The sequence below is a fragment of the Pteropus medius genome, unplaced genomic scaffold (genome assembly GCF_902729225.1).
Source record: "Pteropus medius unplaced genomic scaffold, Ma_sr-lr_union100, whole genome shotgun sequence".
Taxonomy (NCBI): Eukaryota; Metazoa; Chordata; class Mammalia; order Chiroptera; family Pteropodidae; genus Pteropus; species Pteropus medius.
Window position 1 is genome coordinate 2,321,085 of NW_024350923.1, and position 19,080 is coordinate 2,340,164.

General features: G+C 62.2%; 1 protein-coding gene across 3 annotated transcripts in view; it reads left to right on the forward strand.

The window, feature by feature from the left end:
• The window catches only part of SHANK2 (SH3 and multiple ankyrin repeat domains 2), a 404,459-nt gene that overhangs the window by 230,192 nt on the left and 155,187 nt on the right, over window positions 1–19,080 (forward strand). For all 3 annotated transcript variants that reach the window (XM_039840586.1, XM_039840587.1, XM_039840588.1), the window contains one exon: window positions 14,780–14,855. In XM_039840586.1, coding sequence (XP_039696520.1) covers window positions 14,780–14,855 — 76 coding nt within the window. The remainder of the gene's footprint in view (window positions 1–14,779; window positions 14,856–19,080) is intronic.

Genomic DNA, 19,080 nt, shown 5'->3' on the forward strand with positions numbered 1-19,080 from the left:
GCAGTCCCCGAAAGTCAGGTCCGTGACACCGCGTGGATGAATCGCTCCGGGGCCGTCGACCTCGGTCCTCCGATTCTCCCCCGTCTTCTCCCGCGACCGTGACCCCGGAGAGGGGCAACTTTCTTCCCGCTGGAGTAGCAGACAATGGCAGATGGAGCCGCCCCGTGGACCCCGGCTGCCCCGGCTCCCCCGACTGCCCGCGGGCCCAGCGGGGCCGCGGGGCCAGCCTGAGTGACAGCCCAGGCGGGAGACGATGGCCGAGCCGTCACGGTTCAAGAAGAAAGTTCATTTCGGAGGTACGCGGCCGCCCCCCGACACTGCCCCAGGCTGGCGTGCGGGGCCTTTGTTCTAACGAGAGCTCGGGGGACGGTGGCACTGCGGGGCGCTGGCGTGTTTCAGGATCCGTGTTTCTGGTCGTGTGCCTTCCCGCAGAAGGCCATTGTTTGCGTGACGGCTCTGCCTCCGATGGAGAGGGCCCGTCAAGATGCCGTCAAACCCCACGGGACCCGGGCGTCCCAGCTCTGTCAGGACCCCGATGGCCTTTCTGTACTCTGAAGAGTCCCTCTGAGCGGCCGGTGGGTTTTTTAAGGCGAACTCGAGCGTCTGTTGCTAGTAAGCACTGTCGTGAAACTCAGATGTGGGGGGCAGGGAGGGGGCTTGTGCGTGGTGAGCTGCTGTGACTGGAATGTGTGGACTGTCCAGGGTTCCTGTGTGTTCTCTTACCTGGCGAGCTGGGGCAAGGCCCCCCAGACTGGGCGGTGTGCCTCCTCCCAGTCCAGCCTGCGCTTCTTCAGAGAGACCGGGGACAGTGGGCCGGGAGCCGTTTTTCTCCTCAAACAGACCGTGAGCTCCCGGCATCGTAGCTGTCAAGACGGGAAAGCACCATCTGTGTTTTCAGATCGCATTGCTTTATTCAACTTCTGTAGTGGGTTGTCACTGACTGCTCCCTGTCACTCGCAGACACAGAGGGAGCAGGAGACGACTGGCTTGCTGGGGTGCAGGGTGCGGGGGGCTCCGGCGACCTAGTCAGCTAAGATGCCTCTCCCCGATGGCCCCCTCCCAGGTGTCGCTTTGGGGCGCAATGAGCCGTGAATTGCTGAGACCCCAGTGACTGCCACCCCTAGTCCCACCCTCTGGTCTTCGCCTGCCTGCTAACCCTGGCGTCTGTCGGTGATGTGTGGCAGCGCTGGGTGGCAAGGAGCGAGAGCCCTAGGGGCCAGCATTGTGGTCGGGTCATCGCCAGGGGGTCCTCGTGTGATCTGTTGTCACGAAAGGATCCGCCCGGCCTGCCACCCACCACCCGCCCTGGTCCTTCTGGGCTGTACCCCTTGACGCTGCACCACGGTGTTGGCCCAAGACCTAGGTGCCGGATCCCAAGCCGAGCCGCCTTGCTGTCTTCCCACACATCCGGGCGGTGTCCTTGAGCTCAACAAGTCCTCTCTCTGTGTCCTATTTCCTAAGCCTCAGCTGCCAGCATCCTTAAAAAAGATTCTAGAAAACTAAAAAGAACCCTCCCGCCCCCAATCCATTCCTGGGTTTAAATCCAGCTCCGCTGTTCCCACTTGCGTGCCCTTGGGCATTGCACTTCACCTTGGGGACCACGGCTCTGGGGGGATGATGACATGCACCCGGCACAGGCTTCCTGAAGACAGACGCTCTAATTCTCATCGTTCCGTGCTTCGTGCTCTGGCCGGGCCGAGAGGCCACCAGGGAGTAGGACCTGAGACGAGGCATCCGTTGGGGGTGACGGGGGGTGCGGGCAGCGTGCCAGGGCCGTGAGGTGAGGGTCTGCCCGGACATCCTGGCACGGCAGAGAGGACAGCGGGCTGGCGGGCCAGTGCCGCGAAAGTCCTTTCCAGATCCTCTCGTGTGTTCAGCCATCTGCCCCTCCTCGGCCACGGTCACTCCGGCCTTGAGCTGCGGGGGTCGGAGGTATCCAGGCTCCCCAGCCGCCGAGCGTCCCCTCTGGGCGGAGAGGGGCACGAGGACGGTTCCGGGACAGGCCGACTGGGCAGGGAGCCCTCCCGCCTCCCCGCTGCTCTTGCTCTCGGCTGTCGCTCCGTGGAGATTGCCGCTCGCTCACGCCTCGCAGGGAACGCCCCACCAGCCCTGGGCCGTTGTGTTTTTTTTAATATTCTAATTACTGTAGAGTAGAACCAGCTCATTGGACAGCCATCGGGTTTCTGCGCGGCGTTTCCGGCTGATTTCGCGGGACAGGCCGCGGTTGTGACCCTGGAGCTCTAACCGCTCCCTGGCACGGTGTCCCTGCCTCGCTTGGCCCGAGAGCAGCAGCACGGGGAGCGAGGGGGGCAGAACGGGGCTGCGGACCCCCAATGTGAGCGTCTGGGTCCGGGGCGGGGGCGTCCGCCGAGGGGGCGTGTGGACCGGCAGAGCAGCGATGGGGAGCAGTGTCGGGAGGCGGGTCGCCCCGCGTGACCTTGGGCCCGTCCCTGCTCGGCTCAAACGGAGGTCCTTAACGGGGCAGCCCGTGACCCCGACTTTTCCTGTACTCCCTGGTGTTCCCAGATGTCGCTGTCGTGAAAGCACCCCTACGGGGAACCACTTACCTCTAAGACCCGTCCTTTCGAAAATGCCTGGGGGGCATGCAGTGGCCATGGCGTGACCCTGAGTCACAGAGCCGGGGTTTGCATCCCGGCTCCTCCCTCGCGAGCTGGGCCACCCTGGACGTTTCCCGGCCTAGCCCGGTGCTCTCCGGGTGGAGCGGCCCGAGCCGGTGTGGCTGCCGCAGGGAGCGGGCAGAAGTCCAGCGCCTTGGCTCACAGACGTGGGGCTTGAGAACGTGCTGAACCTCTCCGGGCCTCAGTTTCCCCGTTATGTGGCTGTCGTAACCACCACGCCTGTGTCGTGGGGCTTTTGGGGACTGAACTGGGTGACACAAGGCTGTGCGGTTGGAACCGTCACCTAAACACGGAGGGCTCTGCTCGCGTCACCCCACGGGACGGCAGGACCCGACCCCGGCCTCCCCTCCCGACCCGCGTCCTCGTGCTGGCGAAGCGGCGGTGTGGCTGCCCAGCCAGCTCCGCGTCCCAGACGGGAAAGCAGGGGCCTGGTTCCAGAAGGGGAGCCCCTCCCCCCGCACTGGCCGAGGCGCGGTCCTGTGGCCGCTCCTGGACGGAGCCTGGGAAGATGGCGTTTCTCTCCGTGAGGGAGCAGAGGGGCCTTGGAAGCAGCCGCCGGCCGGAGCGTGCTGGGAGGATGCTCTTGGCACAGGGCGGGCATGCCACGCAGTGCCGGCCAGGGCCCCGGGCCGCCCGCTGCAGACCGGGTCACCTGGGCTGGGTCCCAGTCCCAGCTAAACGTCACGGCTCTCGATTCCTCACCCATTCGTGGGGGATGATACTGCTTGTCATGTGGGACTTGGTGCTGGCCCTTAGAGCACTGAGTGGCACGTGGCGAGGGCCACCTGCCACCTGTGATGCTGATGACGGGCAGCGAGTGTCCACAGATCACGCATGACGTGATAGCACCGATGCGCCTGGCGCCGGGACTCCTGCCCCGGTCCTGTGGTCCAGGCCGGCTTCAGAGCCGGCCTCTCCTCCCTCTGGGTCCTCCTGCCTTCTGACCGTGTGCTGAGCCCAGCCCACTGCCCACTGCCTTCCGCCCACCGCCCACCGCCCACCGCCCTCGCACCTGGTGCCCCTCGCCCGCCATTCCTGTGGCTGAGTAGATGGAGCTGGCGCTGGCGGACCTCGGCTGCTCAGCGCCCAGACCTCGCTGCCCCGGAGCTAGCTCCAGGACAGGGGGGACGCAGCTGTGCCCGGGAGGCTTTGTAAAGTGTCGCTTTGTAAAGTGACAGTTACAAAGGCAGCTTCCCGTTAACTCAACTCTTAGGCGTGTTCTGTCGTCTGCAGGGCAGCCGGCCGCGGGCTGGGCTGACGGGGAATAACAGCCATGCCGCGGGAGCCCAGCCCCCCGGAGGCTTGTGTCTGGCGGGAGAAGGGCAGGCGGCCGCCATCGGCACCTCTTCCCTTGCCTTTGGGTCTCCGAGTGCAGATTTGGTGCCAGGGTGTTTGTGTCCCGCGGCTTTGGTGACGGCCGGCATTCTCCGTGCCCACACTCAGCCGTGCCAGCTTCAGGGGAATTCAAAGCACATGGCTCTTTTCGAGAGCCTCCTGCGGCCGCTTGCCACCAGGTCCTTCCCCAGATGTGTGGCCCGGGGCTGTTTTTCCTAGCACTGGGCCAGTAGGGTGAAGAGGGCAGGTGACACACACCCTACGCGTGCACACGCACTGAGGGGGAGGCAGCTGGGAGACGACGGCGACCCAGGACCCAGGTGCTCGCTGGTGCAGCTTCACCCACGGGCGCCAGACGCTTCGGGGGATGAGAGCGCGGCCCAGGGGCGCATGGCTCTGCAGACCCCTGGGGGGGAGGACCGTCGTCTGTGCCAGGCCAGTCAGTTAGCGGAAGGAGGGGTCGTCGTGCAGGGCTGCCAGGCATGGAGCAAAGGGACCATCCCCCGAAGCACAGAGGGGACGGCGTGTCGGGGGGCTGAGCACCCACCTTGAGCTCATCGTGATTCCGGCGGAGTCTGAACTAGAGCTGAGTGTTTCCTAGAAAACCATTTTTCTTTGACTCATGTGGTTTCTGACCTGAAAGTAAATTTCCGAGTTCCTTCACTAACAAACACCCGTGCTGCTCTAGAGGGCCGGTCTCTTCGTGGGTGTGGTGGCAGCACGATGGCCCGCAAAGCCGTCCACGTCCTGAGCCCCGGAACCTGCGGATACGCTTAGGTACGCGGCAGAGGGCCAGTGAGGTCTCAGATGCAATCGAAGATGCTGCCTGCCCACTTGAAGGTGGGAGTTTATCCTGCACAATCTGGGAGGGCCCAGGGGCCCTGACATCGGGGAGGGAGGCACAAAGTTCAGATCGGAGTGACAGGTTTGAGGACTTGACCCACCCTGGCTGGCTTTGCAGATGGAGGAAAGGACCGGGGGCCAAGGAGTGTGGGTGCCTCCGGAAGCTGGAAAAGCCGGGTTGGGTCCTCTGCGGAGTCCCCGGCAGGCACCAGCCCTGCCCACACCATGATGGCCGCCCAGGGACCGAGTCAGGGTCCTCGCGTGCGCAGCCAAGAGATGACAGGTTTCTGTTGTTTCAGGCCTCTGAGTTCGGGGCAGATCGTTGTGGCAGCCACAGGAAACTCAGACATCTGTCCCAAGGTCAGGGTGGTGTGAGGCCTGTCTGTGCGTTTCGAGAACAGGGTCCTTGTTTGCCTCTATACCCCCATCCCGTGCGAGGCCAATACTGGGCGCCCAGAAGGTGCCTGAGGACTGACCCGCAGCCGATGTGCGGGTGAACGGGGGACCCGAGCCAGCCCGTGATACGAGTGTGTGTCCTCGTTCACACGGGGGTCTGTGCCTCTCCTCCAGCGGTTCTCGGAGGTCAGGCCCTGACCTTCACCGCCTGGCGGTGACCAGCGGAGAACCGTGGCGGCAGTGGCGGGCCAGGCCTGGGCCCTGGCCGTGCAGGCTCCCCGAGGCCTCTGCCACCACCCCGCCCCACGGCCCCGCCAACCCAGCCCCACGAAGCAGCGTCCAGGCGGCCTGTCCTCCCACCCACGGCCAGTCTCCCCGACCCCCGTCTGCACGTCCCTCTGCTTTGTGACGAGCCGGTCGGCATCTTCGGTTTAAAGAAGAATTATTTCTGTCCTCGCCCGCATCGGCCATCTCTTTCCTCCCTGCGGTTCCGGTCCTGTGTGTGGCTCCCCAGCCCGGGGCGCAGCCCGAACTGGGGCTGATTGAAAACCTGCCGCAGCTCCCGGGGGCCATGTGGGCGAGAGCCATGTGCACACAGGGTGCTGGCGGGCAGGACTGGGTGGCTCAGCCACGACGCACAGCTGGGCGCCCTTGAGCCCGGTCACATGGCATGGAGGACACGCCTCACAGGGCCATTTGGTCACCTCCGTGACTTGGGAGCCAGGCCCGGAGGCGGCACTCAGGAACTGTAACTGCCACGTGAGGGGACGGGCACTCCCCATCCCAGGCATGTCCACGGCTGTGATTTCGAGGTTAGGAGCCAAGAATGAGAGCGAGAGAAGGCAGACTCGGGGAGAGTTGGGGCGCCCAGACACCGGACGCCCCCTCCCTCTCTCCGCCTCCGTGTCCCTATGTCTCTGTCTCCTTCCGGTGCGATTCAAGCTCAATCTTCAGAGCAGCGGACAGACAGAACTCCAGAGAACGCCGTAAGCCCGCTCTCTTCGTTTGCCCCCTGCGTGACAAGTGACCGCAGGCTCGGTGGCCCTGACACCAGCCGTTTATCAGCCCCCAGCTCTGTGGGTCGGCAGGGCGCTGGGCTCTTGTGGGGCCCACCTCGGGGCGTCAGCGGGCAGCTCTTTAGCTGGAGCTTCTGGGGGAGAAGCCACCCCAGCACTCTGAGCCATGGGTGGGGTTCAGTTCCCCGGCGGCCCATTAGAGGGCTGCTCTTGGCTCCGGCAGGTCACCCACGTTCCTGCTCTTGTGGGCCCTCCGTCCTCTGACCAGCAGGGCACCTCAGGTCCTTCTGGGGCTTCGAACCCCTCCCGTGTCCCCTTCCACACGGCACGGAGGTTCGTGGGACTCAGTTACCCCGCCCAGGTCCTCGTCCTTCTGCCACACGCCTGACGTCCTGGGGGCACGGCGGGGACGGGGCGGGGGCAGGGCGCAGGACGTGGACCCGTCTTAAGTTCTGCGCCCCCACTGGCCCCATGTGCCGCTGGCGATGTCCACTGCCCGCCAGCCCTCTCTTCGCGCTTCGTGGACTTTAAACTCCTCCTCTGTCCCCTGCCGCGGTGCAGAGGGGACAGTGTGATGCGGTCCCTGGAAGCACTCTTCCTAGCTGAAAAGTCGCCCGGGGCTGTGGCTCGCCTGTCTTCAGAGCGTGTTCCGGGATGTCACTTACGCTGCGGGTCCTGAGACACAGCGAGGAGGACGAGGCCCGTCTGGGGGGTGGGGAGAGCTGGAATCGGCCGCGTTCTTGCAGCCCCCAGAGGAGTCGACGGGCAGACCCCGGGGCCAGGCTCCGTCCCAGAATGCCTGTCTTCAGGGCGAAGGTGATTGTGGCTTCTGATCACCAAGAGCTCCTGGAAAACGTTCCCAGGGGACGGAAGGACACTTTCAAGAGAGGGCTTTAGGCAGGAAAGACCAAGGCGGGCTTTGGGAGCGTGGCCGACAGACAGACCTGGACGGCCTCCCTGGACAGGAGGTTTTTTTCAGTGTAGATTTTTCTAGTCCGTCCTGCGTAGACCTGTGGCCGCGTTTCATCCTCACGATGCTGTAAGGCTGATCTGCTGTTGGCCTCGTGTCACATGTCACAGAAGAGGAAACTAAAGCTTGGCAAGGTGGTTTGCTGCCAGCGTCATGCAGCCGGCAAGGGTCTCGCCCTCACGTCTGACTCGTTTAGATGCAGACTGCTGTGCCCTTCCGTCCCTGCCTCTCCACCCACGGGTATCTCGTGAGCAAGGGGACTGTCCCTGGCTCAGGCTCAGGGGCCAGCGTGTGGCCTCGCGCCTGCCTTCTCGGCCCCACAGACCACCCCTTTCCCACCCACCCTGGGGAATTACTTTTTGGCCTTTCGAGTCCTAATAAATTTCTTGGAGATAATTCCTCTGCTTTTTCTTTCCTCCTCCAGAAAAGTCTCCCTCAAGGACCAGAGGCCATCAGGGTCACCCCCAGCACCCTGTCCAGGCTTCCCTACTCCCCCCCCACCCACCGCAACACGGGACCCCACGTAAAGCGCTATTTTAAACGCCGACAGCCTGAAGCCCGGCGTTGCAATCTGTCACTCCCTTTCACACAAGCGATGTTCGGAACGGAGTTTCTAGGGTTTTTTTCAGTGTAGATTTTTCTAGGCCGTCCTCCGAGAAACCCTCTCAGGGTGCGTCGCGTAAGCACTGCCTGCACGGGGCGCCGGCACGGGGCCCTCTCCGGGGAGCTTCGCCGCCAGTCGTGTCCAGTTGAGAAGGCAGAGAGCCTCTGGGGTCATTTCATCCACCTGTCGGTTTTGCAGTTGAGAAGGTGAGGGCCGGGGAGGCGGCATCACCACCAGGGTCACCCCCGGGGTCAGGACCAGAGCTCGCGTTTCTCGGTGTGTAGGGCGGGCTGCTTCCGCTCCTGCAGCTGTCCAACGTCAGCCTTCTCTGCTATGTCACGTCCTCAACTTGTCACAGTCAGACCCAAGGACGTGAAACTGCCAGCATTGGAGAGGAGCAAAGGGTCCGAGGGCTTCTGGTTCGATCCCTTCACTCAGCGGCTCCATAATTATTACGCACCTACTATGCTCCGGGCCGTGTTGCGGGAGCTGAGGACCTAGCCGTGCAGTAAAACTCGAGCCAGAAAAAGAATGTTCCAGAAAGAATCGAGCAAGTGCAAAGGCCTCGAGGGGCAGAGGAGCTTGTCATGTTCGAGGAACCCAAAGGAGGCTGAGGTGGTGGCAGCAGACAGACTGACGCGGGGGGTGGAGGGTGCAGAGGCAGCCGGGGCCACATCGTGTCAGGCCAGCGTCATCGGAGGGACGTGTCTAACTCCACTGGGAAACTCGGAAAACGTGAAGCCGCAAAGTGGCATCACCTGATTTAGGTTTCTGAAAGCTTATTCTCGTTGCTCTGTGAAGAGCAGGTGGCCAAGGGGAGGGACAGGCAACCGTCCAGGCAAGAGCCGGTGGTCACTTAGACTAGGGTGAGGGTGACTGCTGGCCTGCAAGCTGTGTGGGACTGCGGACACTTCCAATCACCTGCCGAAGAAGCACAGAGCCTGGCACTAGCCAAGGCGGTGGGCTGGCTGCACACCGCTTCGTTCTTGCCTTTAAGATGCCGCTACGTGGATGAGGAGACAGACGAGTAAATGGTTCCCCCTCGATCGGTCGTTTATCTGCCTCCTTCATCGTGAGCAGAGAGGCCTCCCTCTCTGAAGCACACGAGGTGCGCGCTGCTGCGACGTGGTCTGTCCGTGTCTAACGGGCACATTCCGTTGCCCGTTACGTGGTTTCCCGCTTTCTCCTAGGGGCGTGAGCCTTCTCCCGGACCCGCGGCCAAACTCGGCCTCCGCCTCGATTTTCATCGGGTCTTTCCGTCTCTACTTGGCAGAATTCTTTTGGTTGCTGGTGACAGAAACCCAGCTCTGTCGGGCTTGAGAAAACGTGGTATGACCGGCTCACGTGCCAGAGAAGGCCGTGTGCGGTCTGCGTCAGTCAGCCTCAGCGAGGAATAGCTGGGGTGACGAGCATCCCCTACTCAGTGATTTAAAGCCACGGAGATTTGTTTCTCATGGAGCCACATGTCCTGTGTCCCAGGGGCTCGCTCGGGGACCCACACCGATGGAATAGTCACCTGCGCTGTGGTTGCCACACCCAAGGGCGAACAAACCATGTGGGGGTGGGGACTCCGGCACTGGGAATTCAATGTTCCGTCCGTCCAGGAAGCGACACGTCACTCTCTCTCAAAACTCGTTGTCCAAAACTAATTTCAAGGATCCGTCTGACCACCTGCTCAGGGGGAAAAAAAAAACACAAATATTGGATGAGTCGTCTCAGTGACCGCCACAGCCAAGATCTTGGCATCGAGCCTTCCGTGCTCGTCTGTCCCCACCCCCAGCTCTCGGCCCCGTGTCCCGCTGTGTGCTGGCCACACTCGCAGGCCGGTTCTCTCTGCAGTGTGCTCTCTGTAGTGTGGTGTGACAGTCACTAATTGATCACAGCCCGTGTCCGTGGACCTCATACTCCATAACAAAGCCACGATCGCCATCTTCAGCATCCAGACCTCAGAAAACCTCAGAAAAAGGCCAGCAGGCCCCACGTGGGCCATGCATCCTTCACTGGAGACAGGGTCCAGCGTCCAGCACAGTGCCTGCACCCACCTGGGCCACAGCCTTGTACGTGGTGAGGGGGGTGGTCCCCTCCAGAATGGAGGTAGCACACCCGATCCGTGTGTGAGCCACGGCTCATGGCTGTGTCCGGGCCAGTGGGTACAGCATCACAATGATGAAGCGAATTGCAGGGTCTTCTGGGCTCTTTATGCTGTAAACCAGGAAAGCTGAATTGTCCTAAGCCAAAAAGGGAAGGCATTTGGTCATTTAATTGAAAAGCCAGGCCGGCCGCATGCAGGAGGGCCACCGTGTCGTTGGGGCAGTCACTGTCTGTGGTGCTCTCTCTCCATCCCCTCCCCCCTCCCCCCAGCCGCTCTGCTGTCCTCCTGCGGGTCATTCTCAGGCAGCCTGTCCCCTCACAGTGGCCTCAGGAACTGGAATCCCAGGACAGGACTGGGACCTCATTGTCCCAGCCAGGGTCACGTGCCCTTCTGAGAGATGGCTCACCAGGCTCCCATGACAACCACTGGAGCCCAGGGCCGGGGGGAGGGGGAGAGGGGACTGGGAAAGCATTGGTCCCCCAGTGACCAAGGAAGGCACAGTCCCAGGAGAAGAGGAACGTCTTCTCCACGTGGACAGGAAGGGCGTATGCAGGCGGAAGACAGGGCGATGATGGCACAGGGTGTGGGGAGCAGCTGGGCGCGGGGCCGAGGGTTTCCGTCGGGACCTCTGACCACAGCCGGGACCCTGAGGTGGGACGGGCTTGCAGCCTTTCCCCGCGTGTGTTCACAGACCCATCGGAATGACAGACAGCTGCCGGCAGTAGCAGGGGCCAAGCCCCATAGACGCCCCCGAGGCCCATTTCTCTAGGTCTGTGCCACAGGGGACCTTGAAGACGGGACGCCTGTCCCTTTGCCTGGTGCTGAGACGGGCAGCAGGAGCCCAGCGTCTGCCCTTGACGGGCCCTGGAACTGTGGGGTTTTAAAGACAAGCCCCACTTAACCACGGTTCCGCAGGACAGAGGCATTCTGGGAGGGTCGCGACAGCTTGGCGTGTGGTGTCTCCTTTTGCCCTTCGGCTCCGGTGCTGGGCAAGGGCAGGGCAGAGCCAGAGACGCAGAGCGGGGCCATTCCTGTCATAGGTGCAAGGCCGGGCACAGCCCCACCCCCGCCCAGTTTTAAAGGGGAGAGGGGCGGGGCTGCAGGGGCTGCTCATCTCATGACCTGGAAAGTTGCCGTAGCAGCTGGAGTTCCAGCTGAAGAGCCCAGTGTCCCTTGTTGTCATTGACCCACAAGGATGCTGGCCTGGCCTGGGACCTCCTCCTACCTCACCTCTGCCCAGGCCACGGGTTGTATTTGTGATCCACGTTTACATCACTGAGCCTTGGGAAGGGGTCAGCCCGGGCAGCCGGCAGCCCCACCTCCCTGCACAGTGACAGCAAGTCTCAGGGGACCGGCAGAGGCCGAGCCTGGGCGTGATGTCAGGTGCACACCACAACGGTGGGGGATGGGTCCCGAGATCCATCCAGGCCACCTGCTCTGTTCCCAGGTCAGAAACTGAGGCCAGGCAAGGCCACGGCCACAGGACGTGGCAAGGGCGAGGAGGCCACCTGAGACCCAGAGTGGACGGTGACCCCCGAGACTGTGCTAGGCAGTGGCTTTGCCACACGCCCCGGCTGCGTGAACCTAGACAACTCACTCAAGCTCTCTGAGCCACAGCTGTAGACCAGGGACAGTAAAGTACTGGGCTCATGCAGGTGAAGCACACGGAACAGGCGTGGCCCCTGGTGGACGTCCCCTTGTGGAGGCACAGAGTCTGGGGTCAGAGGCCCACACTGGCACTGTGGGCTGTGCGACCTTCGATGTTGGTGATGGTGATGGCGGTGGTGGCGATGATGGTGGTGGTGGTTATAATAGTGGCGACGGCGATGATGGTGAGGCCGATGCTGATGGTGTCTCTCGGGACCTCTTCCCTGTCCCTTGGGGCCATGTCCCATAGCAGCAGTGTGGACACGGAGGGACAGAAGACACAGGGGCCTGTGCCGTGGGAGTTTTTCACAAAGTAGTCAGAGATGTTAGGACTCCTAGAGGTCCCCTCCTCTCATAAAATAACTGTATTGTTTAATGTGCTTTCTGAGCCCAATTAAAAACTCGGTAGGTCTTGTGTTGGTCTACACCCTGGCCCTCCTTTGTTTAAAATTGTCTTGGTCCACGAAGTCCCCACGTCGGAACCGCCGGCCAGCTGACCTCGCCCGGAAGCAGCTCCCTTTCTGAAACATTTTTTTTGCCTGGTAAACATACGTGTGCGCGCACACACGCGCACATGCACACACACGTTCACTGCACACACTCTACTCCTAGAACCTGGACCCTCCGACCTCAGCCAGGGACCGGCACCAATCAGCGCTCCGCGCCCGGCAGTTCCCTGGACGACCAGCACAAAGCTGCCGCATGGAGCTGAAGCAGCAGATGCAATTAAGATTAAGAACAGCAGAGCAGCCAGGCGCCGTGGTCATGAGCTACTCTGCCGAACCCCGCAAAGCGGTTCAGACCGACGTGGCCCCACATGGACGTCTCAGCGGTGGCCCGGCCCAGCCCGGCCCACGTGTTCTCTCCCACGGGAGGGCGGCACCCTCGGGCCTCATCCTCGCTCCACCCCCAGAGAGCAGAGCTGAGCCACGCCCCTCTGAGTCTCCTTCTGATCTGCATTGGGGGCACAGGGCCTGGCTTCCAGCTGCGCTCGATAAATGATAACTAGCGTTGAACATATGCACGATGCAGGACGCCAGGGCGAAGGGGAAGGGCACCAAACATCTGGGCTCCGCGGGTCCAGGTGCCAGGCACAGGGGAGGTGCGTGCAGCGTGGCAGGACCAGGGCCCGGCCCGGTGGGGGCGCCGTGTTCTCAGCCCACGCCAATGGTGTGTGGCGCGTGTTTATTTGCTGACCGTACAGTGGATAGGTGAGGTCAGCATGCGTTTATATGGGGTGTCTGGCAGGAGCCAGATGCTGGGGCCGATACGGAGAAATCAGGCCAGTCCCCGCCCTGAGCGCCGTCGAGAACGGGGTCCTCGGAGCCTCTCCTGGGGGTCAGATCGTGTGGTGTGGTGGTTCCGAGCCTGCGCGAAGGTGCTGTCGGCCGCTGAAGTCCTCATCCTGGACCTGCCACTTAGGCGGTGTGACTTTCGCCGTCCTTACCGTCGCTGTCCATAAAATGGGTCCAGTTGTCCCACCTCTCTCACTGGGCTGCTGTGGCCAGTCAGGGCATGAGCCCAGATGGCCACAAATCGTGGCCCAGGGGAAGGACTCCATAAACGTTGGTGAGGACGAAGACAGTGACAATCAGCAGAGACATGGACGTAGCTGGCCAGCCCCCCAGGGTGGGCACCCAGGGTCCTGAGCGTGGATGCGGAGGGGGTCGTGAAAGGGAGCGGAAGGCAGAGGGGCCTTCTTGGCCGGACGCGGTCAGGCCTGCAGAGCGGCATGCACCCCCGGGAGGCCGTGAGTGTCCACGGAGCGGATGCCGAGAACAGGGCCTGGGGCACGGTGACTGGCGGTGGTGACCGCAGCCATGACGCTGTCGCCATTCAGGGGATTGTCCGAGCCCGAGGGAGAGTGACGGGGAAGGAGTGGACGGGCGGGTGGGAGCCGAGCCACAGGGGGCCCCACCCGCGTGGCAGTTAGGCTGTGTGAGCTGCTGTAACACGTGAACCCCTGGAGGGCTGCATAATGCGAGAGACTTTTGATTCTTACTTTACCAGTTCAGTGCACAGAGACCAGGCTTCTTCCGGGATCCTCGAGGGTCCCACTATGCTGTTGGGCCTGGGAGCCCCAGCTTAGAGCCGGGAGAAGCAGAAAGAAAGGGTAGGGAGGGCACCCGGGCTTCCATAGAAGCCGAGCTTGGAAGGGACCCCCGCCTTGCAATGGGATGTGCTCACATTCCATTGGTGGGGAACGGTCCCATGACCGTGCCTGGGTGCAAGGGCAGCTGGGAAATGTAGTCCTGGGCTGAACCCCACTCCTCCCCCCACCTCCCAGAGGCCACTCCACATTGCGTAGAAAGGGAGCGTGCGTGTTTGCTGAGCCAGCCGCCTCTGGGCATAAAAGCGGCCAAAGGGTGTTACACTGACCCTTCTCAGTGCCCTGACGTGTGTCCGCTTTGGAACTGAAAGTGTGTGTCTCGGGGACGGAGTAAAGTGACGTTTTCCTGGGAATGTGAGATCGAGGAGGCTGACAACACAGAGGGCTCCAGGGCCTTAAGTGGGACTTCTGGCCATTTTCCCGAAGCCGGTCCATTATTTGTCTATATTTTTTCCCAGGGTTTAGAAAGGATATTGTCTGGGAGATTTCATTGGGGGAGGGGACATATGCAAACAGTAAATCACAACCCGCCGTGTCTGTGTCGTTGTGGGGTTTTCCCCTGCAGCCCCAAGCTGTCTTATACATCTTACTGCATCGTCCAGATCATTTCCTGGGAAATTTATGACTGAATCTGATGAGTAAGGAGGCAGAGAACCTAACCAGGAACGTTAATCACGGTGGTTTCCTGGGGGGGTTGGTTCCCCCCCCTTTCTTTTTAGGAGAAAGCAACTATAATTGAAAATAACGGTAAACGTTTTTCCCCCCCAAGGCAGTCATCCGCGGCTCTCGGATTCGCTGCCGCCCCAGCGAGAACTTGAACTTGCACGGCCTGGTCTTCTTTGCAGAGTGCTTCCTCCCGCGTCCCCTGTGAGCTGAGCACCCCAGGACTCTGCCTCTGGAACGGAGCCCCTGACTCTTCAGGAGTCAGCCTTGGGGTTCATATGTGTGCCCTGAATTTGGCAGAGTCGGCCCCAGGCCCAAGTCTCGTCTTCCTCCCAGATTCTTCCCCAGGAGGGCGGGTCTCACGCCTCGTCGGTCGGATGGACGAGAGGCCCGGCCAGCCTCGCGTGGTCCCGGCGTTGGGGACGGTGACTTTTCTAAGTGGTGTTTCTCTTCCCCCCGTGCAGACACCCGTACAGACCGCAGCAAGAAGCTCTTCAGGCACTACACGGTCGGCTCGTACGACAGCTTCGATGCCTCCAGGTAAGATGTGCTGCTTTCTCGGCCCCGCCCCCCGGCCAGAGGTGCACGTAGGTGCAGCGAAGGTGCTGGGCCACCCGGCATGGCGCACTCCAACCCCCTTGGCTGGCTTCCCCCTGTGTGTCCCCCATGATCCCCGGCACATGGGCCAGAGAACCTGGGGGTGGGTCTCCATCCAGCTGCCGTCTGCAGCTGGGGGTCGGGCTGCCGCGTGCTGCGGGGTGGCCCAGGAGAGCCTGGCCCTGTTTGAGAGGGAGCGGCGCACACGTCAGAGATGGCAGCCCTTGGCCTTGGCCCCGGGCTCTGAGGCAGCATGAAGGCAGCGCATTGACCGCCCCCCGCCCCCGGGAATATTTAGGACCCTGCAGCTCGGGCTTGGTGCCCCATCTGCATTCTCCGTGCTCCTTCCTGCCGCTGAGCCGAGGGTTTTGTACAAAGGGGCTCATTCCCCTTGACGGGCAGAGACTGAGCGCGGGTTTTCTTCTGCTTTCGAGAGGGGCGTCGGGCCCCGCAGAGCCTGGCACCGCGCACCTCGCTCCTCCGGTGCCGCCACCTGGGCCGCGTCTGATCCCCGCAGGAGCCACGCTGGGGAGGACACGTCCTAGGGTCCCAGTGCGTCTCTTCCTTTGAACACTGGGAGGCGCAGGCGGGCCGGGTCCCGCTGGGCGGGGGGGCCGTGCCCTACTTCAGAGCAGTGGCTCCGAGCCCCGGGGAATGACAGGCAGTTCTGGCCAGCGTCCCTGTTCCCACGTCAGCCTCTCCCGATCGTATCGTCCCTACGCATGAGGGTGATCTGTCCCCTTGCCTCTGTCACAAACACAAGTCTCTCTCCACGGGGGCCGCAGGTGTGTGGAAACCCGTCCCCCACCTGGACAGGGGGTGTAGTGTGTGAGCTTGGTGACAGTCAGCCCGTGACACAGAGGACATGTGCTGCTCCCCGCCTCGCTGGACGGGCATCCATGGGGCCCCTTCTGAGAATCCCGCCAACTCCATCTCCCCCAGAGAGGTCCCGGCTGGAGGAGGATCCTGACACCCCACCCAGGGCTCACCCCGCCAGGACTCGGTCTCCAAACACGCTCACCTGCCTGCGCGGGCTCTAACCTGGTCTCGTCTGCTTGTTCGTTTTTCTAAGTTAAAGTTCACATAACCTACGATTGCCATCTTAAAGTGCGCAGCTCAGTGGCATTTAGTACATTCACAATATTGTGCAGCCGCCACCTCTGTCTCGTTCCAAAAGGCTTTCGTCGCCCCAAGGGGAGACCCCACACCCGTTAGCAGTCACGCCCCGCTCGGCCCGCCCACCTGGCAGCCACCTATCAACTCTCCAGACGTCCCGTGTAAATGGCGTCATACAGAGTGACCTTTCGTGTCTGGCTTCTCTACTGAGACTGCTTTCGGGGTCCATCCACGCTGCAGCGTGTGTCCGTGCCTCAGCCCTTCTCCCCAATGTTTTTATTGTGGCAGAAAAAGCACACAGCACAGTTGACTGTCCTAACCACCTTCAGGCGCACGGCTCAGGGGCATGGAACACAGTCACGCGGCCGTGCAGCCGTCACCACCTCCATCGCCGGCACGTCTCCGTCTTCCCAAACTGACACTCTGTCCCCATGAACACTGAGTCCCCTCCCCTCCCCTGGCCCGCCACCTACTTCCTGTCTCTGCGAGCCTGGCTCTCTAGCTGCCCCATAGAGTAGGGTCGCCGGATCTGTCCTTCAGTGTCTGGCTCATTTCACTCGGCACAGTGCCCTCCAGGTTCGTCCGTGCCGTGGCGGGTGTCAGCACTTCCCCCCTTGTTAAGGCCGAGTGTCACTCCTCGTCTGTGCAGAGCGCATGAGGATCAGCCACTTTCTCCATCGACGGTCACTTGAGTCGCTTCCTCCTTTAGGCTGCTGTGAACGCTGCCGTGGGCGTTGGTGGGCGAGCGTCGCGGTTCTTTGGGGTGCGTGCCTAGGAGGGGCGCTGCCGGTTACAGCTGGCCCAGGGTGCTCCCTGTCTGACCACCTTTCTCCCATAGATGAGGTGTGTTAGAGCCGGCATCCCACGCCCGCCTCCCGGGGGCTTTGGGACCGTCCAGATCTCGCTAAGGTTGCCCACTTTCTGGCCCTGAAAGGCCACGCTGTGACACGGCCTGGCCACCAGCACAGCCCACAGAGGGCGCTCAGAGGCTACTGGCTTCCGGGAGCCACGCCGGATGCAGCTCTCCTGCTTACAGCAGGTGGCTGCCCATCACAGTGGACTCGGGCACACGGTCACGGTCAGCTCCCCTCACACCCAGCTTCCATTCTGCCTGGGAGCTGCGGCCGCGGTCACCTTGAGGGCTGCCCAGGCTGGGCGGGGGCTTCGGGTAAGGGGGCCCCTGAAAGTGGGAAGGGTCCAGGGGGTGGCCCGCCCGCAGGCTGTGGCTTCACAGAGCTGTCCCCACACCGGGGGCCCGCGTGTGCGTGGGGCGGGCGTGCACACACACTCAGCGTGTGACACAGGAGCCTCCCGGTGCGGGCTGCTTCCGCGTGGGGGAGGGGTCGAAGGGCCTGACCGGACTGAGCTCAGAGAGCAAAAGGCCATGGGCCAGGCTGGGTCACACGTCACGGGGCTGGCGGCGGGACCAGAGGTGACACGGGACGCACGCTGCAGCCTGGCCAGCAGAAGACATGGGGGACCGCGGTTGCCGTTCAGTGACAGTCAGGGCTGTCTGAGGAGGCAGTGAGCCCCCCGCCCCTGGAGGCATTCCAGCGGCGTGGTGTTCTCTCGCCGGAATGTCATGGAAGTTTGGAACAGATGACGTTTGAGGTCCCTGCTGGCTCTGCACCGTGTGCACTGACCGCCTGCTTGGCTCCAGGACCTGGGACCACAGAGGACAGGGACACTGGCCACACCCAGCCGGTCGTAGCTTCCAAGTGTGTGGTAAAAGCCTCGGCCTTGCCCAAAGCTTAGGAATCAGCCCTGATACCCGCGGTGAAGGGATCCTGCCGGCTGTGGCCTCCTGCGACGAGGTGTGGCAGACGGAAGGAAGAGTATGGTTTCCCGTCACTGCGCCTTGACCGCGGCGCCGCCGACTGCCACCCTCCCAGCGACCTTAGAAAGCGGTGCCATTTTCCACTCGGAAGACGGACACTGAAGCAGGGAAGGGTCGTCCACATCGAAGACCTGGCCCTCGGTCACACGATCGGTCAATGATCGGTTACCTCGGTTAGCATAGGACCTCGGAGCTTTTCCTAAAGGGTGCAGGGTTTAGCCTGTGGGGCCCGCTACACCCCGGAACTGACCTTCTGCAGACCGTGAACTTGGCGGAGGCGATGGCGGGCAGGCAGCGAGGGAGCTCGTGGATCCCACACGCCACGGTAACCCAGGCGACTGACGGGTATCGGAGTGAGCGGCTGACGGCCGGCTCCTCTGAATGAGCAAGCAGAAAGCATCTGGGGGGCGTGCATGCTGCAGTGGGGGCGTGAACCAGCCAGCAGTTCATTAGCCCGCTTCAGAATCCACGTTAGAAATTAGAAACGGCCTAATGAGATGCAGAGGTCTGGGGGCCGCGCCTGCCCTCCGGGCCAATTATCCACCATGGGCTGGGGTGACCGTCTGGGTAGGCGGCTCCTGGCTGAGGCCACCCCATTGAAATGCAAACGTAATTAGAAAAAATGCAAGAGGGAGCCAGACTCAACCAGACTCAGCCAGACAGTCTCTGAATCAGTTGGGAGGTTTCTCCACTTGCCACCCGCTTTATGTCAAAAACTTCACACAAGGACTCAGCTGAAAAGTGGAATGGCCAGGACACGCCCGTTTGTTGCTGGACGGTCCAGCTGCCCTGGCCACATCCTGTGCAGAATCCTCGCCACCTACCCAGCACACCGGGAAGGGCGGGCACACAACAGGAGCCCGGGGCCATTTCTGCACAGGGCCCTACGGAGATGTCGGTGGCATTTTAAAACACTTCTCAGCATAGCAATGGAATCTCAGGTTCTCACCCCCCTTAAATCGGACCCCCAGCTTCACGAGGCTGGGGCATCCAGGACTCTACCTGGGACGGACAGGGGAGATCCAGGGTGGCTGAACAGACTCCGCCCACCCATTCACCCACCACCTCTGCATTCAGCCAGCCAGCCAGCCAGACAGCTACCCGGTGATCCACCCATTCATCTACTCACCCATCCACACACCCACTCGTCCATCATCCACCCGTCCATCATATCCATGTATCTGCCCATCTGCCCATCCATCCATTCATTCATCT